Consider the following 18,816-nt stretch of genomic DNA (forward strand, 5'->3'; position numbering starts at 1 on the left):
AAAAGTGGCCAGTGAGTCTATATGGTCCATTCTTACGGCCTTCACACTTACACAGCTTTTAGTACTGACTCATAGCCATGCTGAACTGCTTAAAGGAATATTTCTTTGAATCAATACCTGTTAGTGAGACAGAGTACTGTCACCTTTTGATGTGACGGGTTATTATCCTGCACTACAAATGAGGATGGCGGAGTGCCAAAAATGCTGAAGGAGCCGTGAGTGGAAAAAACTTCAACCATCTTGGGCTCTCAAATAAATGTTTTCTTATAATTTTAGAATGAGAGATGCCTACTACTAAAATTGATTAAAATGTAATTTTGGAGCTGTTATACTAACAGACAATGAAATCATATCTGATTTTTGTTTTTTGTTTTTGATAATTCGACATTTTAAACCTGTCTCGACACCAAAAAGCAAGTGTTAAATAAAGATTTCAAATATTCAAACTAGAAAAAGTAACCCCTGTAATAATCTTTAATTTAAATATTGATAAGATATATCTGGATTTTAACAGTTCTGAATGTAGAACTTCACCAGACTTTACAAGAACACTTGAAAACACAACATTATATTAACATATATTTATTTGGAAACAAACTAAAATGGTGACAAAGAAAATGACCTGTAGAAGTAGATTTGAAAAAAGAAAACAAAAAACAGTAATATTGTTTTTACTGGTAGTGAAGCTGTCGGTGAGCGGCAAAGACTGGCCCTCATCGTACAGAGCAAAGACGGCCACAGAATACTCTGTGAGAGACGCCAGCTCTCGCAGGTCGTAGGAAGTCACAGGACCCACGTCTACCTGCAGAACACACAAAATGTAAGAGAAGTAGGAAACATTTTTTCTGCTTCTAATTTTATAATTAATAATAATAGTAATGTATTTTATTTTCAAGGTCAATAAGTTCACAAAATAATCAATAAATAGCAGCTGACAGAAAATCTAAAGGGAATCAGAGTTAAAAAATAGTTCTATACAGATGAATTGAGATTGGATTTAACAGAGCTGAACAGAAGACACAACTGAAGAGAACAAGAGGTCGTATTGATATGCAGGTCAGAAAGATAAAGGCCTTAAGGGTAAACAGCAGAAGTTTGAATGATTCTGGAGGTTATGGGAAGCCAGTCCAGCTGCTGGAGAACAGGGGTTAATATAACCAAAGGAAAGGGTTCTGGAGATGATGCAGACAGCTAAGGTCTGGACTCTTTGGTTTCCCTCAAAAAAATCCTCAGTAAGCTCCAATTGGTCTAAAGACAGGAAGTGGAAAGGTTACGTAAATAAAAATGTGCAGATCGAGCAATGTTATTGATATGAGATTGAAAGACATTGTATCAAGAGGAGTCAGGTCTACTAGATAAATAGAGCTGGGTATCATCTGCAAACAATGACAATTTATAATAAATTTACAAAATACATTGCTAAGGGGGTCGGAGGTTAGTGATTAAAAGAAGAGGACTGAGGACAGTATCTTGGGGCACACCAGAAGAGACAGTTGAAGGCTGAGATTGAAATGAATTAAATGATTAAATCAATTGGAATTAAAAAGTATTTTAATTGTGAGATCATTTGAATATTGTTTTTCTTTGGTCCATATAACTCCTTTATACTAATCCTCATTTCAGATGTCTTCTTAGTTCGAAAAACATACTTAAAATCCCCAAAAAAAAAAAAAAAATAAAAACTTGGTGTCGTGTTCACCTTATTTGTGGTTAGTCCTTCTGTTTTGACCAGAATAATGCGGTAACCCCTCACTGCGCTGGGTGCTGGGTCCCAGCTGATGCGGGCAGAATTGTGAGTAATATCAGAAAACTGGAGGCTCCTGGGAGGTCCCAGTGGTGCTGAAGGTCATGACAAAAATGATTTTGATGTATGTTTTACATTTTCAAACTTTGTAATTTATTTTAAGAGATTTTTGAAAAGGAAAAATCTTATTTTGAATTGTACATTAAAGTTGCTTACATGTGGTTCCCTGAGCTGTTGCGGGGTCACTGGCCTCCTCTCCATACATGGCATAGACAGTGACTGTGTATTCAGTGTCAGGGATCAGTCCGTCCAACTCCAGCATTGTCACAGCGTCCGATACCTTGATCTTAAAGCAAAAAGGCAACATGTGCTGTTTGACTTTGCTGTCCTAGAATATACACGTTGAAATCTTGCATTGAAATACCTCCTTTTCCTCCAAGCCTGCGTCAGCTGCAACAGGAGCATAGAGCAGCATGTAGCCTGTGACTCCATCAACACTGTCCCACCCAACCTCCATGGTGCTGTGACTCACATCAAACAGCTGAAGGCCGGTGACCGATGGTAGGGCGACTACACACACAAACATACACAACCATGCAGATTTACACATATTTCAAGGGGAAATCATAATTAAAAATATATAATAAAGCAGATTTCATGTTCATAAATAAAACGTTTTGTCTTAAGGTAAAAGATTAATCACTATTTGGGCTTTTGTTATGTCAAGATCCTTCAGTGTTAGAACTTTTGAACTTTTTTTTGTCAGTTTTCCTAATATGTGGACTCGAGCTTTTGTCTGGAGAACACTTTTGCACTTACGGGTCTTTTCTGATCCTCTCAGAGCTTCACTCCCCTTGTTTGAGTACACAGCAAACACAGAAAGCTGGTACTCGGTGAAGGAGCGGAGAGGCTGCAACACCACCGAAGTCTCACTGCCAGCCACTACAGCCTGGGGGAGAAGACGTGTTAGAGGAGACAGTTTTTCAAACATGTAAAAAATATTGTGAAAAATCTAATGAATGCATTAGAGGCAATTTGAGGCAACAAATAAAGAAGGATGAAAAGTAAAACTTAAAGAGATAAAAAATAAGACACTAAAGTCAGAAAAATTAGTTAAAAATTGGATCAAACAAATAATTTTTTTCAAACAAGCTAAATGGGATTTCTGCCATAGAAGAAAGAGAGCTTTCATGAAAAGTCAAAAGACTCTGAAGGCGTAAACACTAGGGGTGTGTATAGGCAAGAGTCTGGCGATACAATACCTATTGTGATACATGTGTTGCGATAACGCGTTCTATCCCAGGACAGTACCTGAGACAATATTTCTGAGCCTCACTCAGTGTGAAGTTTTGTTTGTGCCACTCTGCCTGCATTACTGAGCGTTTCAATCCGGACCCGATCTTCTGTTTTCTGACCCTGCTTAGTCTCTGATTGCCTGCTGCCTGCCCTGACCCTCGCCTTGACATCTCGAGTCTCTTCTTGGATGATCCCATCCTTGTGATTGACCTCTGCATGTTTGACCCTGACTCAGCGTTGTGGACTTTAGCTGTGTTTGATTCCTGTCTTCCTGTCTGAACTAATAAACCTGCTGCAAGTGGAACAGCTAACTGCCCGTCTGTGACAATTTCATTATATTTTTTAATTATGACAAATAAAAACCTTTATCTGAATGTTAATACACCTTTCACATAACTAAAACTGTAAAATACATTTTATTTAATGGTCACAACCTTAAGCTCATGTATAAGTTGCTTTTAACTGAGCAAATTCATGATGTACAGTAATTTAAGAAATATTGTTTTAAATACACAACATTTTTTTGATTTTCTCAACAAAATATTTTTCTGCAAAAAACCCCACAAAGATTAAACATGACTTAACCAGTGATGTTGCATATGTGTGGTTGAGAAAATAAAGTGTTTATTTCCAACACTGCTATATTGCTGAAGCAGTAGTTTTTAGACGATTCAGGTGCTTGAACAGGTGGTTCCAGAAACATTTCAGTGTGATACAGCAGTGTGACAGGGTGAAGGAGGGCGCTTGGAAATGCCTTTTTTTTCCCTTGTTTCTAACAGTCTGCGCTCCATCTCCATTTTCTCACATGCAGAACTAAACACGTATTTCACTGCTCATCGCCACGACGACTGTCATTCTTCAGAGCACTGCACACTCTGATCCATCAAGTCGCTGAATTAGAATATTTTGCTGTGAATTTTGGCCTTCTACATCTTCAGCATTTTCCCTGAACCTCTGTGGGATGAGCCACAAACAGCCTAAATGTACGTTTTTACCAGTTAGATTCGGTACCAGTACAAACTAGGCATCGATTTTTTGTTCAGTATTCATTCTTAGTTAAAAGTTAGTTGTGCATGTCTCATTTTGCTATATAATAACAACAAATCAATGCAATATCCCCAAATGAAGGATCACAAAATTCCACAGAATCAATATTTTCTTACACTCCTACTAAACACATAATTCCATGAGCATGTACCGCTAGCAACTCATGTTTTTGAGACACTGAGCTAGTATTACTAATATTATCCAGTATATTATAATATAATAGCAACCTTATTGTTTTCTTTTAACAGTATGAAGTTTTAGCTCTACAGTTATTCATTTCCTGATACATCAGAGGAATAGTTAGTCATTGTTGCTTGTGTTTTACAGCCTTTACCTCTTGTGGCTCTCCCCCTTGCGCTGGAACATAAACCACACGATATTTGTGAACGTTTCCAGGCGCCGGACTCCACGACACCCGGAAGCTGTGGGCGGTGACGTCTGACGTCACCAAGTTTTGGGGCATTCCCATTTTGCTTGGTGGGACTTCTGCACAAAAAAAGGACAAGATAAAGTTATGCAGACAGAATGGATCTCATCATTTACACGATGTTCAAGAAAGGAGCGTCTTCTGCACTCAGGATGGGGGCAAGGACCGTGACTTTGAAATATGATCAGACATTAAACTGGATTTATAGCACCTCTTCAAAGCCAACTTTTCTTTATTGATTTTCCACCTTACATTTTTATGATCACAGTAATGAATATGCGCTGGAGATTAGCTTTAAGGAAAAAGAGAAAAGTTCAACTTCAAATTTGAAAGGTATTTCAGATTAATTTTACAAATTACAACAAAAATTTGTATTGAAATATTTAAAGTTTAATGACCAAAAAACGAAACAACTTTGTTTAGTAGTTGCTCTAAATGATTGCTGGGGTTTTTAAATAAATTTAAATCAGTCCAATTCATTAGGATATGCACCACTTATTGGACAACCTACTAAATTCAAATGTTTGTTGTTTTTTCATTTAAAATAAATGGAATTTGCAGTTTGCACATATTCCCGACTTGCATAAGAGCATCTAGAAATTCAACTCAGAGGTTTCCTTTTCATCTTTCATTCTCTTACTCTGTTTGATGTCTTTTTCTTGCTGCTCCACTTGTTCACACACTACTTTAGTGAGTCCCTCCACTATAGAGCTCATAATGTTGAAGTCAGCCACATTGTAGACATGAGTGGCATCTGGTTCTGAAGCGATGGAGCGCAGTTCATTTTCATCTGCGTTCTTCACACCTGCAAAGATAATTAATTTTAATGTGGACAGAAACACATCAGAGAAACTGACACAAATGAGCTGAAAATGCACAAATAAAAAAATAAATCACTGCATTAAGGCTAGTGCAACATAACTGAGGTGTTGGTAACTGTATCCTCACCAATAGCAAACAGCTCCACTCCAGCCTTCTGCAGGCTCTCTGCTGGTGGGATGACATTGTCCTGGGACTTCCCATCTGTGATGAGGATCCCAATCTTTGGTACACCATCCCGTGAGCCAAATTCCGGCTTGAAGCAATTCTCCAAGATAAAAGTCAGTGCCAGGCCTGTGGCGAGTATTGGAAGGGCCAACAGAGGAAGATTAAGAGGGGAAATACATGGAAAAGAGGGCATTGAAAAAGAAACAATCCAATTTCACACACCCAGTAGAAGTAAAAAAAAAAAAGGTTTCACATTTTTAAATTAAATTGTTAAAACAGAAGACTCAGAATGCATTACAAGACCAAATCTAACTTATTTTCACAACCTGTAAGAGTGTTTCCTCCCTTGTAGGGCATGTTTTTGATGGCATCAATGACCGCATCCTTAGTGTGGTATGTATTTAGGTGCCATTCTATCCTGGGATCCCCACTATACTGAGCCAGGCCTAAAAACACACACAAATACATGGTATTATTTTTTTTTTTTTGAGTCATTTGATATCAAACTGTTGAGATACAGTTTCTGGATAGAAGCAATGCCTCAAGTATTTATCAGATAACCATAGTGATTCTACAATAGCGGGATTTCCATTAAACATGTGTGCAAAACTTTATTGAAATTGTGGAAATGTAAAAAATATATACATTTTAAACACAAACCAACTCACATGATAAGTCATTCAAAAACAGTGATGAATGTCAACAATACTTTGATTCACAGCAGATACGTTCAAATTTCTGCCACGGCACTAGCGCTCATCAACAAAACCCGGTTGGTAATTCTACTGAGTAAATGTGGATCCAACAATTCCACACGACACGTTCAACTTTCAAAGAGCTGTGATGCTGTGGGACCTCTTGTGGCGCCCACTGGGCAGTGGCACAGTCACTGCTGGTCACGTGACGTACTTAATTTTAAAATGCAGAAATATGTCAATTTTGATGAGCCTCAAAAACCACCTCCTCCGAGCACAATTTTTTTTTCTTCGATAAATGCAAGTTCTTTCTAAATTAAAGTGTTTCTGAAATGGTCTTATTAAAGCTGTTGTTTTAACATAAGGAAGAAAGAAAATTGTTGACAAAAACAAACATATTGTTTGGGAACATAATAACTGTCCCTAAATAGGAAAGAGGAAATGATTTAATAATTCATTTCCTAAGAATAGATACTGACGGAATCATCTATTGATCTGTGATCGACTACTCTGGTCTTGATGTCAAAACACATGCATTACAATTATAACATGGTCAGTGCTAATATGTACATGTCATTTTGAATAACTACCTTCATTCTACATTGTTTTTATTCAGCTTTCTTTTAAATATTTAGATCGTGTTTCGATTAATCTTGTCTGAGTTCACGTACGGGAGACGAGATCCTTCCATTCATCTATTATAACACTTGACTGATGCAACATCGAATCTTGTTTCATTTCTTCATTATTCCTCTTTTCAGAGGCTTAACATTTCCATGAAGCAAATTTATTATCGCAAATTCAATTAGCACAATTTCATAGTCAATGGAAACGCAGCTAGTGTGGCCTTCTGGGACTCACCTATTCTTGTCTTATCAATGCCAACATCAAAGGCATCGACCAAATTTTCCAAAAACATACGGACCAGCCTGAAGTTGACCCGGCCGATGCTCCACGAGCCGTCAACCAGGATCACGACATCTGCAACAGCTTCTGTGCGGCACACAAACTGTTCAACTACAAGACAGAGAGGAGAGGAAAGAAGAGAAAATAGACAACATAAATGACAGTTCCAAAATGCTTTTTTTTTCCTTTGGGTGTGCAGGTTCTGTTAAAACAGTCTTTAGATTTTTTTTTAATAACAAAGAATCAAAGCAGTAAAATGTTATTAAAAAAAAGAGTCCAGCTTGTTTTAAGGAACGCAAAATTCCAAATAAACAAGATTTAGTCTGGGTCTGCGCTTGCTCACATCCAGCATGTTCTCCTATTTGGAGCTAAAAACAAGTTTAAAGCCTACTATAAAAATAGAACATCAAGAACTCAGCTCTGTGGGTTTGTTTCTGAGTTTTTGTAAATCTGGCTTAAATCAGGAACATAAAAAAAAAGAGTCTTACACGTTAACATGAAAGTGACGCCTGTTCTTTCAATAGGTTATTCATCATCACTTCAGAGCTGATTATCTGGCCATCTCTGCAAGTGCAATATCCTGAAAGTGAAGGCGTCCACTTAAAGTTGCCTCATAGATCAAAACCTGTTCCAGAAGTGTAATAGAGAACAACCAAGGACATGCTGATGAGGTTGTAGATTTGTGTCTTAATGATCAAAGGGTGTGCAAGAGAATGCTGACTGTGGGGAACAGAAAATCTTACTTGGCTTTTTTGCTTCAGAACTTTACATTTAAAGCATTAAGAAACAGAATATGGAGAGGAGCAATCCATCAATATGAGATAAATAAACAAGCTATAAATTTTATGCTTTTTTTTTTATCTTTGCTAACATGCATGTGAGTGGACGATGCAACATCAGCAGGTTGCTCCTGTGCATTTTTAAGCAAGAATACCGTCCTGTACATGACATTTACAATGTGGCAGGTTTTCAGAATTCAGTGTGTTTAGCAGCTTTATTTTATATTTAGTCTGCTTAATGTTTTAATCACCTTATCTTAGACACCACGTGTGCCACTACTACCTTCTTCATGAGTGCCCCCTGAGCTGGGTGCTGTCAACCCCCCACCTTAATTATTTGGGGAACATTTTTTTCTAACGACCCTCTATCATCCAGGATAACTATGTGACGGAAAGAAAATCATCTTAAAGGCTCTGGTAAGCAATCCCACCCATAAAAAAGACCATAAACACTCATTTAAGCAATAATTTAAATATCAAAAATTCAAACTAACATAAAAGTTGTTTTATTGGGGGTAAAAAGATTTGAATTATGCCTGTAATAAAAGAAAAAGGAGTTATCGTAAAATGAGTATCCAAAAATTATGCATCGTAGAGGCTTAATCCCAATAATAATGAGCTACCTGCAAATCCGTTTCTATAGGATGAGCAGACATCCCAAAATGTCAGAAAAAATATTAGTTTACAGGTCAAAGTAAATATTTCAATCAAAAGTTTATGGTTGAATTTTAAAAGAAAAAATAATGATTACTGAAACATCTTCCTAAATCCGCCAATTAAACTCTAAAAGGTAACTGAAAGGTTTATGACATCAGTGGCACTTTAAGATTTTATACAGGTCTGTCTCATTGATAGAATGCTACAGAGGGGCCAGTTATGAGTCAACAAAGCAGCAGACAAAAATGACAGCAATGAATCAGGCTGTCAAACCTCTGATATTTCTTCTGAAAATTCTGTTCCTTTGAGTGTTTTGTGTCATCAAACTGCAGCCAAAATCCAATTTTATTAACTCACCTGATGTTTGCAGAGCACCATTCAGCACAAAACCAGTAAACAAGTCTAGGTGTGATGCCTTCTTGTCCTCCACCCGGTCTTTTCACCCGAACTCTCTTGATCATTGATAAGTTGACAAACTGCCCATTCCTCAAAATAGAGCTGTATTTATATATGTCATATTCTATTAAAATAATGATCATGATTTTTTAAACTACAGTGCACCTTGTAATCCAGAGCACTTTATAATGTATATGGATTCATTCTGGTTCCTGATGTTGAAGCAATTATGAGAGTTACACAGTCCTATGTCAAAATGTTTGGTTGGGTGTTACTGGAAATAAGCTAACACGGCTAACATGTAGCAGTGTTGGACTGTGTTTCTTGTATGTCTCACTAACAAGGTTGGGAGTTAGTGTAGTCACAGTAGCGTTGGTTGGTTTAGTGCTATTAATTAGTCTGTTTTTGTTTCCATATCTTGCAAATAAGGTTAGTAGTCAAAGGTATTGTGAATATGCTAACACGGCTAACTCTTGAAATGTGGCTAACATGTAGAGCTGCGTGAAGACGGTTAAAGGGTCACCAAACTAAATCAACTTATTTTGGTTTTTGACCTCTTTAAATGGGGCTTTAAAATTGCTGTATGTTGGTCTTTTGCCACATTTTTGCCATTAAAAAAACTTGTTTGATTTCTGAAATCATAGTCCGAAACCGCCTGTGTGCTGCCCCCTATAGGTTGAAAGAGGCATTACAGCTGAAGATTGTGATTGGTTAAATTGTGTCACAACAACCTCCCACAGCAAGTGTTACAGTTCAGGTGCGATTTGGGAGCGGTCTAGCTACAGCTGATGGCTCATATTGGCTACTGGACGGCTGCAGCCACAGGCTCTGCTGCCGACCTCGCGAAACTCCAAACTCATGTAGGCTCACGCAATAACCTGCCATTTATTTGGGAAGTACAAAGAAATTCACTGATTCCCTGATCAGCTGAACTGCAGCGTCCGGCAAAAATCTGAACCCAACAAAATGGATTTACAGCACCGCAGAGGCCTGACCGCAGAGGTTGAAAGTGATCGTCTGCAGTGGGATTCCCTCTCACACTTTTAAAGTTACGTAAAGACTGCAGCGCTCGCATCGGAGCTGTAATGCTAGCCGTGGGAGCCCGGTGTAAGTCCTACGTCATTTCAGAAGTTTCTCATCATGCTCTGCAGCTCTGGTATAAAAGTCTTTGATTCTTTAAGGGTCATTCGTTTTCATGTTAGCTTTAGCATGACTCAGGTGTATTGCCTGTGGTTGTCAAAATCTCCTAGCTTGCACAACTTGCCGGTGGATTTGGAGGTTAGGCAACAGGAGTTAAGTGCAATTGGCATTGAATCCAGCGAACTCCATCCTGGTGATGGATTTGAAACGTTTCACTCGAGATGGTTTGTGTAATACGTTAGCCTTATTAGCTATGATGCTAGCTTCATTTCACCACGCAGACACTGGTCCCCTTTGTTCTGGATCATGAGCACCACTGGAATAAATGGCCAAAATGTAACCAACAGGCACAATGTGGGGTTCAGTGTCTTTCCCAGGGACACTTTTATACATGTCCGGTGGGAGCCAAACCCGCAATCTTCCAAGGTTGACTGTTCTACCCCTGCACCACAGCTGGGTAGCCATTTTTAATGTGTTCTGTGGGGACACCTAGGAGGACAAGGCAAAACATATTTCTCCTAACACGTACTAACTAAATTTCTATGTCTTTGTTCATCCATTTTCCAAACCTGCTTATTCCCTTGCTGGAGGCCAAAGCAGACAACAACCTGAACAGTTCGCCAGTCCATCCCATACAAGCGCACACTCACGTTCAAACCTGTAGGGACAATTTTAGTCATCAATAGATCTACAGTGCATGTTTTTGGTCTGTGGGAGGAAGCCTGAGTGCCTGGAGAAAACCCACACATGCACCAAGAGGACATGCAAACTCCACACAGAAAGGACTCATGGGATTCAAACTAGAGCTTTCTCACAGTGAAGCTAGAGTACTAACCCCTTCACCACAGGGCAACCAGTCTTCTGTCATCTTTCTTATTTATTCATATAATGTATAAGGCTCTCATAGTTGTTAAGATTTAGTCTGTAAAGTTTAGTTTTTTAGGCTCTTAGTTAAACTATGACTTCCTTCAAATGAAAAAAACGAATAATCTAGTCAGTGCATAACTATGGGCAGCATGAGAGAACTCCAGACAGATCAGTCTGTCTGCTGTCTGACAGTTTTAACCATCCATCTGCTTCAGGTTGCAGACAGAAGAGGCTGAAGGATGGTAAAGTCCACAGAGAACTGACTGTTTTAACAGTTTCTCTGTTTATGGGGTTCATTAAAAGCAACAAGCTGCTCACTCATCATTGCACCATCATTACTCATTATTTACATTGTTAAAGGGAGGTGAAATAACTATAAGTTAATTTATGAGATGAGTGGGTTTTAAGTTTATTTTTTTCTAACTTTCACTCTGGTTTCAGAAAGAATTATAGTTCTGGAATTGTCATTCTGAAAAGTTTTAAATAATAATATTCAGGTCATATTTCTTTTTTAGAAAATGTGGTGCATTTTTTAATTTACTTGTCTAAGTCATTTGATATTGATCCTGCTCTCAGTTTGAATCTTCCCAGACTGGTATCTGAAATCAAGCTAACATCTGTTTGAATTATCTGTCAAATAGATCAGTGTGTGGAAACGGTTTTCCTCTCTTGAGGTTTTGATTGCTACAGGACTCAGTTTTTAAACTTTTCTTTATTACCTGTCAATTTTTGTATTAACTTGTCAAACAGCAAAGATTACTAATGTGCTGATGAGATGATGTTATTTCTATATTTGTGAACTTTTATAATCATCTTTTTTCTGCTGTTAGTGATATGTGCAGACACTAAAATTAGTTTTAGGTCCAGGTAAGGCCAGTTATGCTACTTTTACAACAGCATTAATCATCACAACACATTTACAAGGTAACCCGAATGAATTGTTTCTCGGTTGAACTCACCAGCTTTGCTAGAATACAAATATATCCAAAGTCTGGCCCGTGGTTCAAATGTTTCCCACATTCAGATTTTCTGTGACCCACATGCTTCTGTCATACAATCAATAATATGTGGACCCAAGCGCTTTCCAAAAACTGTGTGTACAACACCTTGATTGTGGTTTGCTAAATTGGGTTTTAAGTCATTTTAAAACATGTCGCACAAAACTTCTGTGATGCTTTTTATCTCTTTTTTTAAATTTCAACTGTAAATAAAAAGAAACGTTGACAGTGAGGATCACCACTTCCAAGAAAAATGCAAATTGACATATTTTTTCAGTGAAATGTGTTTCAACCATGTCTACCAAATATGCCAAGAAATATCAAGAGGGACCACTAGACAAGAAATGTTAACTGCAACTAGGAAACTGCAGAAAGGGATAGCATTTTTGGTGTAATTGTTGTAAATAAATCAAAAGTACGTCCAGCGTTCTGGATAATCTGAAGCCGATCTAGAGATTTTTTTGCTTAAACATGTGAAGATGTAGATGCAATAATCTAGACGAGAAAATAAAAGCATGGATGAGCATCTACATCTCAGAATGCGACACAATTGGACAGTTTGGCAATGTTTTTTAAATGATAAAACAAGAACAAACAAGTGACCTGACATGAGAGTCAAGAGATAAAACTGGGTCTAGAGTTACACCGAGGTTTCTTACAGAGGGCTTGACAAAGGAAGCAAGTGGACCAAGCCACAGGACTTTCCAGGGTAGGTATTTGTCAGGAGCACAAACGAGGACCTGGGTTTTAGCTTCATTTATTTGGAGAAAGTTGTCTTTCATCCAAGAAACCTGCATAAAATCTTTATTTTAAAAACATCCTGATGTTTAAAAGACACATGAAGCTGAATATCATCTGCATAAAATAATGACAATATTGAAATATTAAATATTTACAAATTAATAATTCAAATAATTCAAAGAACACAAGCTGAATGTTTGGCTTTCAAACATTTTAGCTCACCAAATCTGGCCCTCTTTGCAGAAAGTTTGGACACCCCTGCAATAGGAGGAGCTACTCTTTATATTGGCTCAACAAATCCAGCGCACATGCACTTCTTACAACAGTGATATTTTCCATCTTTGACTATGAAGCTAGATTTTTTAAGAGTGCTTCATCCAAACGTCTGAGATCTATGAAAATATTATAGCGCTTTGAGTTTATCACAGATTGCAATCATCTTTAGTGTTATTGTTAATAATCTCTAATGAACCAATTCAAAGCTTGAGTGGTCCTCTCTCACTCCCCGAAGAAACACTCACTCAACGTCTTACACAACCACTTGTTTTTGTTTTGCTATGTAGGAACACTTTTACAAAGAACCATAAATCCTGCTTTCAAATGACATCTAACGATGCACAAGTTCCTCAGTTTACAGCACAATTAGGAGCGGGAAAGCCTCGTCTTCACAGCTTCATGCTTGGACTACTCTCCAAATGGAACTAAAATGGTCTCAAACCACTGTAGTGCTGAGCTCACAAATTCTAAAAAAGACAATAAATGTATGATTCAATACTTGTGCGTTAAACTGTGTTATCATTCATAATACATTCTTTCATGGCTTCATTTTTAGTCTGACTTTTTCCACCTGCTGCTTCTGCTCTGACCAGCAGAAGCTGTCCTGCTGTTCACACTAAGAATTTAACCTTTATCCCAGTATCCTGTTTTTATGTACATAAACAGTCATTTTTGAGATTTGAAACTTATGTCAAGATGTAAAACATAAGTATTTTTAATGTATTCGTCTGACTTTTGTTAAAACTTCAAAACTGGTGTTTCTTTAAAAAAAAGTAGCACTATTATAAATAAACTATGTATATGAAATTACAACCTACAGTAATTACTTAACCTAAGGTGTGAAACAACTACCAATATATAACACAAACAAGTAATAATATAAAAATAACAAAACAAATGAAGAATACGTTTATGTCAGATAAAAATAGTACCAAGTGACCAAAGATGTGTTTAAAAAAACATATGAAATAAGACTTTTTTTGTTGAGGAAAAAAATGTTTTTTAAATAAAAAAGCTATTTAAAAATAGAAACACAAAACATTTTCTTCTCACACGGGACATGATAGACATTCCTACATATAAAGCTCTGACTAAACGGGGCAAAAAACTACGAAAAAGGAAAAGAACAGAGGGTGGAAAGGAGAATGTTAAATGGTTAAAGCCACAATGATTGATGATCCAGGTGCTAAACAGAGGACTGGACGGTGAGTTATTATAGCAAATTACAGCTTCCTGGCCATTCCAAGCTTTATTGTATACAGGTTGTCAGAATGTCATTTAAACATAATGCTATTGCTTCACATCTAAACCATAATCAAGCTCCCTGCTGTCTTTAATATTATCCCTAGAGACATCTGTAAACAGTCTGGTCAGATCGCACTAATTGTAGCCATTTATTGTCTTGCAGATTGACAAAAGAATTTAAAGACAGTAAAAGAAAATTAACTTTCAGCTATCTTTTTATAAAAATAGAATGTGTATTTGTGTTTTAGACACACATTTCTTATTTTCTATCAGCAACAGGTAAGAGTTGCTGTTAGGTTGAGTGAACAGAAATAAAAAAAAGGATTTTAGCATTTTAAAATACTAAATATAGGCAGAGATCACAACCTGAGGTCAGATTTAATACTTTTTCATTGGAGCTTTAGCTTTCTATGGAGAAAAGCCCCTCATGAACTAATATGCTACATTTTACGTTGGTAAAATGTTGCATATCAAATACAGAAGTCTGCAACAGAATCAGCTGATTCACATTGATCGCGTAAATGGTTGAAGATTTACGTCACGTCAAAGAGCGTCTGTTATTTAGACATCTCTGGCCTTAAAGGGTTAAAGACTAGACGTTTAATAAATGCAAGCCCATTTTCTTTAGTTTTCACTTGGAGTCCAGTGACGTTTAGAAAGAAACTGTTGTTTCATGTCCAGCTGCTTTGACAGCTTTTGTAACTTAATACCACATCCCGTTTAACTAACGCTCTTCTGTGGATTTAACTGTGTTATGCCAAAAACACAAAACTAATCACATCAAAAGTGCTGGAAACTCTGAGTCCTAACACTGTTGTTGTCTTGATTTGGCATTAGGTCACTTGGACTGGTTCACAGACACACTGCAGGCTGGGTAAATGTTTAAGAACTGACATTCACGAACCACCGCTCTGCCAGCCGTCTTCAGCTCAGAGGGCGTGTCTATGGCAGTGTCTACTCTGAAACTGGGGGTTTGGATTCAAATCCACAGCTGAATTAAACCAAATGGGACTGAAATCTACAGACTGAGCTGTTAGTTTAAACCACATCTAGCACAGCTAAAAAGTGCAGGGAAATAAATCATAGCCCTACAGTAGGGTTGTGTTTGTTGATCACACCACAGCGGGTTGATTGAATGTTGTCCCTGATTCTACTTAAACTTTTTTTAATGTTGTTGCTGCTTTCATTGGAAGAGGTGTGGGCTTGAGTGAACAAACTCACTCATGATTGGCGACAGTAGACAGGTTCAATAGGTTGCAATATGGCGGTAGACGTATCAGGAAGTGACGGCGAAGGCTCAAGCCTGATTTCGCGAGGGCTGGAGGTCAGGGATTTCCTATGGGTGACATCAACACCTTATTATGTCCAGTTCATGATGTTGTTGTATAACACTAGTAGATGTAGCGGCTGAATGGCTCAGATGGCTGTGTGCAGGACTGACGTACGCAAAACCAGCGATGTGCTGAAACCAGTGTGGGTCTCAAGGCAAGACCCTTCATGCTTGTGTTCTGAAAAAGTGTGGCTTACTGATGCTGTAGGGGGCGGTGCTTACTCCCTGAATTGCCAGATCGCGCTCACAGCACCACTATCCTGTTCTGGAGTCCAGTGGTGGTTGGTGTGGCACACCTCTGCAGACGGGCCTCCAGCCAGTGCCCGGGGATGGCACCAGAGCGGTCACAGCAACCAACAGAACCATAATTCTGAGCCAGATGGACTGGCACAACCCAACTGGTGTGCTGTGAGAAGGCCCTATACTGTCTGTAGTTCTTCTAGTTGGTAGATGCGAGTCCAGATCATCCGACTGTGTACCACAGCTTTGGCTGAACTACATCTGAACTGTTTAGATGGCAGCACATCAATAAAAAAAGCTGTGAAGCTGTGAGCACAGTTGGATGTCCACCAAGGAGGTGACTTAAAAGACGGTCCACCTGGTATCCGCGGGAAAGCAACTGACTGGATTTCACAGCTCTCACCTTCAGCTGAGTCTGCAGAGCTACGTAGGAAGCTACGTGGCTCTCAGGCAATTGAATTAACGTATGTGGCAAGGAAGTAATGGGTTGTTAAAAAATGTGACAATAATGGGAGCCGGTGTTGACTGCAGCGTCTGAAGTAGCAGCAACAGAATAAAGAGAACTGTAGGAGTCAGTTCGCTGAAGGCAGAGGCATAAAAGACTATTAACAAACAAGTAATGCTAATGGAGACGTGAAAACAGACTGGCACTGCAGGCAATGTGTTATCTCTAAAGGAGGATTGCTTTGTAATTTCCTCCTGGGAAGTGACATTCACTCCAACACCCACCGTACAATGCTGTGAGGGCTATAAATGCACTATCCACTCATACATAAATCCAGAACTGCACAGCAGATCACAGTTTTCTAGTTTAGAAAGCTTTCTAGTCCCCTCAACCTCTTTGCGTCTCTCTGTTTTCATTAACAGTAAATCTTCCCAGCTGGTCTTAATTTACCGCTGACCTCGGTTTAGCCAGAGATTAGACAGATCGGGCTGTCGTTTCAATCTCTCTCTAGTTAGGTTTTATTTCTGCCGCCTCTGTGATTGTGTTTCAGCATCTGGGATTAACATCGAGGTCGGTGACAGGAGAACGGATAGATGCGCAGCAGCAGAGACGCTCCCCGCAGTGAAAGCCTTCGATTATGGTCTGACACCTGAACCTGCTTCGAGGAGGACACTTCGTCTGCAACACCAGAAGTTGCAGAAGAAAGTGGGTACTAATCCCAAAAGAGTAAGACAAGCAAATACATCTGGTTTTGACATTTCAAAGAGAATAGTATAAGCTTTGGAGAATTGATGACAACTGAAATGAGATTTCACAGTGCTTGAACTGTCCGTTTTAGGGTAAAACCAATTTAATTTGATAGTGTTTTAATAAAGCATGAACAGTGCTGATGTCCATCTCATCCTGGTACCGTTACTGAATCTAATCTCTTATTAGACGGGCACTTCGTTTGTAAAATGTAAAACAAATGTCTCAATGAAGCTACAAGAAGCTGCTCCTTTTCTTATTTATCGTAGGCGACTGTGTTTTTACTATTCCAAACTTTGGTAAAACATAACAATATGTTTTCACTGTATGAACTTTTCTAGATATTTTTTTATCTGTAAAACCAACAGGCATGAAGGGTCCAGCTGGGTCATTTCGAAAAAGAAAAGAGCCACTAAGAAGGTATTCAAATGGATGAGAGACCCACTCTGATGAAAACTGCATTTTTTTAACACGTTCTTTTTCTGAAGATGGAAGACATTTATGAAAAAAAAAATAAGCTTAATTTGTATTTCTTTATTAAAATTGTTGTAATCAGGAGTATACGAAAAAAATGTTGTCTCAAAAAAGCGTGTGACGTGCTTCCTGCTCCGCTCCATTCTGATGCATGGACCAGGCTGGATAGCTCCAATATTGCTCGCCATCTTTGTTGCACTGTTAGCTTATGGTCGTGAGGGGCAGTAAGCTAGTGGGATGGATGAATAATGGGAATTGTGCTTGGTCTTACTCTGTGCCAATAGTCCCGACAACAACTTAGAGGCGAATTTGTAATTAACTAGTGCTGCTCTGCAGAAACTATGTCCTAGAAAAAAAAAAAAAAAAGCATAGTCATAATCAAAAGACATCAGAGAACCATTTGAAATTTGATCAAAAGATGATCAGAGAGGGACAGTAGACGTGCAAAGTTCAACAATGGATAAAAACAGGGAGGATGAACTCCTCAAAAAATAAATTAAAAATAGTAACATGCATCAAGATAAAAGGACACAAAAAAAGTGACTGTGTTGGGGATAAAACTAAAAAAAAGCTAAAGAATAGATTTATTCTTCTTCTGTCTCTGGGATCAATTCTAGTTGAGGTTGAGGATGCTTCTTCCTTGATTCCATCTGGTGTTTTGGTGATAAACAGTTCATAGATTTCTTTAAATCTTCACAACCTTCTCTGTGTTTAAAATGAGTCACTGCTGAGTGAGAAAAGGTTTGCACTGATTACAGGATAATTACATCAATGGGTTCCAAAGAAAATACATTTAGAGCAGCCAGTCAGGGTCATGTGAACATTTTGGGTTTGCAGGAGTGGGATAGGTGGAAATAACACATACAGAGCAGATGTGCAAACTCCACACAGTAAAGCAATAGCAGAAATTTGAACCATGACCTTGAGGTGAAGGAGGATGTGACTAACACCCACTCCCCATTGCAGCACAGGGTATGTCTATGCTCAAAAACACGTTTTCTTTAAACTATTCAAGCATTTCAACTATTAGTATTTTCTAAAAAACTAAAAAGATTGAATTCCTCCACAGATATAATACTTTACAACTTGTGTGTAAACATTTTGAGAGCATAGAAAGAGATTTAAAAATCAATGTTATTCCCATATAAAAGTATATTTTAATGCAAACATATTTTTTCAGGTTTACACCCACAGCAAAAGCTGGACATTTCTAAGACCAGAGAAGGAGATAGATTTATAGTCTACAGCTGGAAAGCCTGTTATCTCTCATCTTGTTGGACACTAAGCCAAAAGATATAAACAAAAGTAACACTGATTGTATTGGCTATAGATTTTAACACTCACACTTGGGAATTCAACTTATCAGGAAATAATCAGCT

At 38.2% G+C, this 18,816-nt stretch overlaps 1 protein-coding gene across 3 annotated transcripts in view; it reads right to left on the bottom strand.

Moving 5' to 3' along the window:
* Window positions 1–18,816, bottom strand: part of col14a1a (collagen, type XIV, alpha 1a) — a 130,152-nt gene that overhangs the window by 80,522 nt on the left and 30,814 nt on the right. For all 3 annotated transcript variants that reach the window (XM_024267014.2, XM_024267015.2, XM_024267016.2), the window contains exons 6-15: window positions 7,058–7,213; window positions 5,828–5,947; window positions 5,463–5,627; window positions 5,155–5,319; window positions 4,422–4,573; window positions 2,564–2,693; window positions 2,169–2,314; window positions 1,961–2,090; window positions 1,700–1,839; window positions 676–802 (exon numbers count right to left, since the gene is read on the bottom strand). In XM_024267014.2, the coding sequence (XP_024122782.1) occupies window positions 676–802; window positions 1,700–1,839; window positions 1,961–2,090; window positions 2,169–2,314; window positions 2,564–2,693; window positions 4,422–4,573; window positions 5,155–5,319; window positions 5,463–5,627; window positions 5,828–5,947; window positions 7,058–7,213 (1,431 nt within the window). The remainder of the gene's footprint in view (window positions 1–675; window positions 803–1,699; window positions 1,840–1,960; window positions 2,091–2,168; window positions 2,315–2,563; window positions 2,694–4,421; window positions 4,574–5,154; window positions 5,320–5,462; window positions 5,628–5,827; window positions 5,948–7,057; window positions 7,214–18,816) is intronic.

This window comes from Oryzias melastigma, linkage group LG16, assembly GCF_002922805.2.
Source record: "Oryzias melastigma strain HK-1 linkage group LG16, ASM292280v2, whole genome shotgun sequence".
Lineage (NCBI taxonomy): Eukaryota > Metazoa > Chordata > Actinopteri > Beloniformes > Adrianichthyidae > Oryzias > Oryzias melastigma.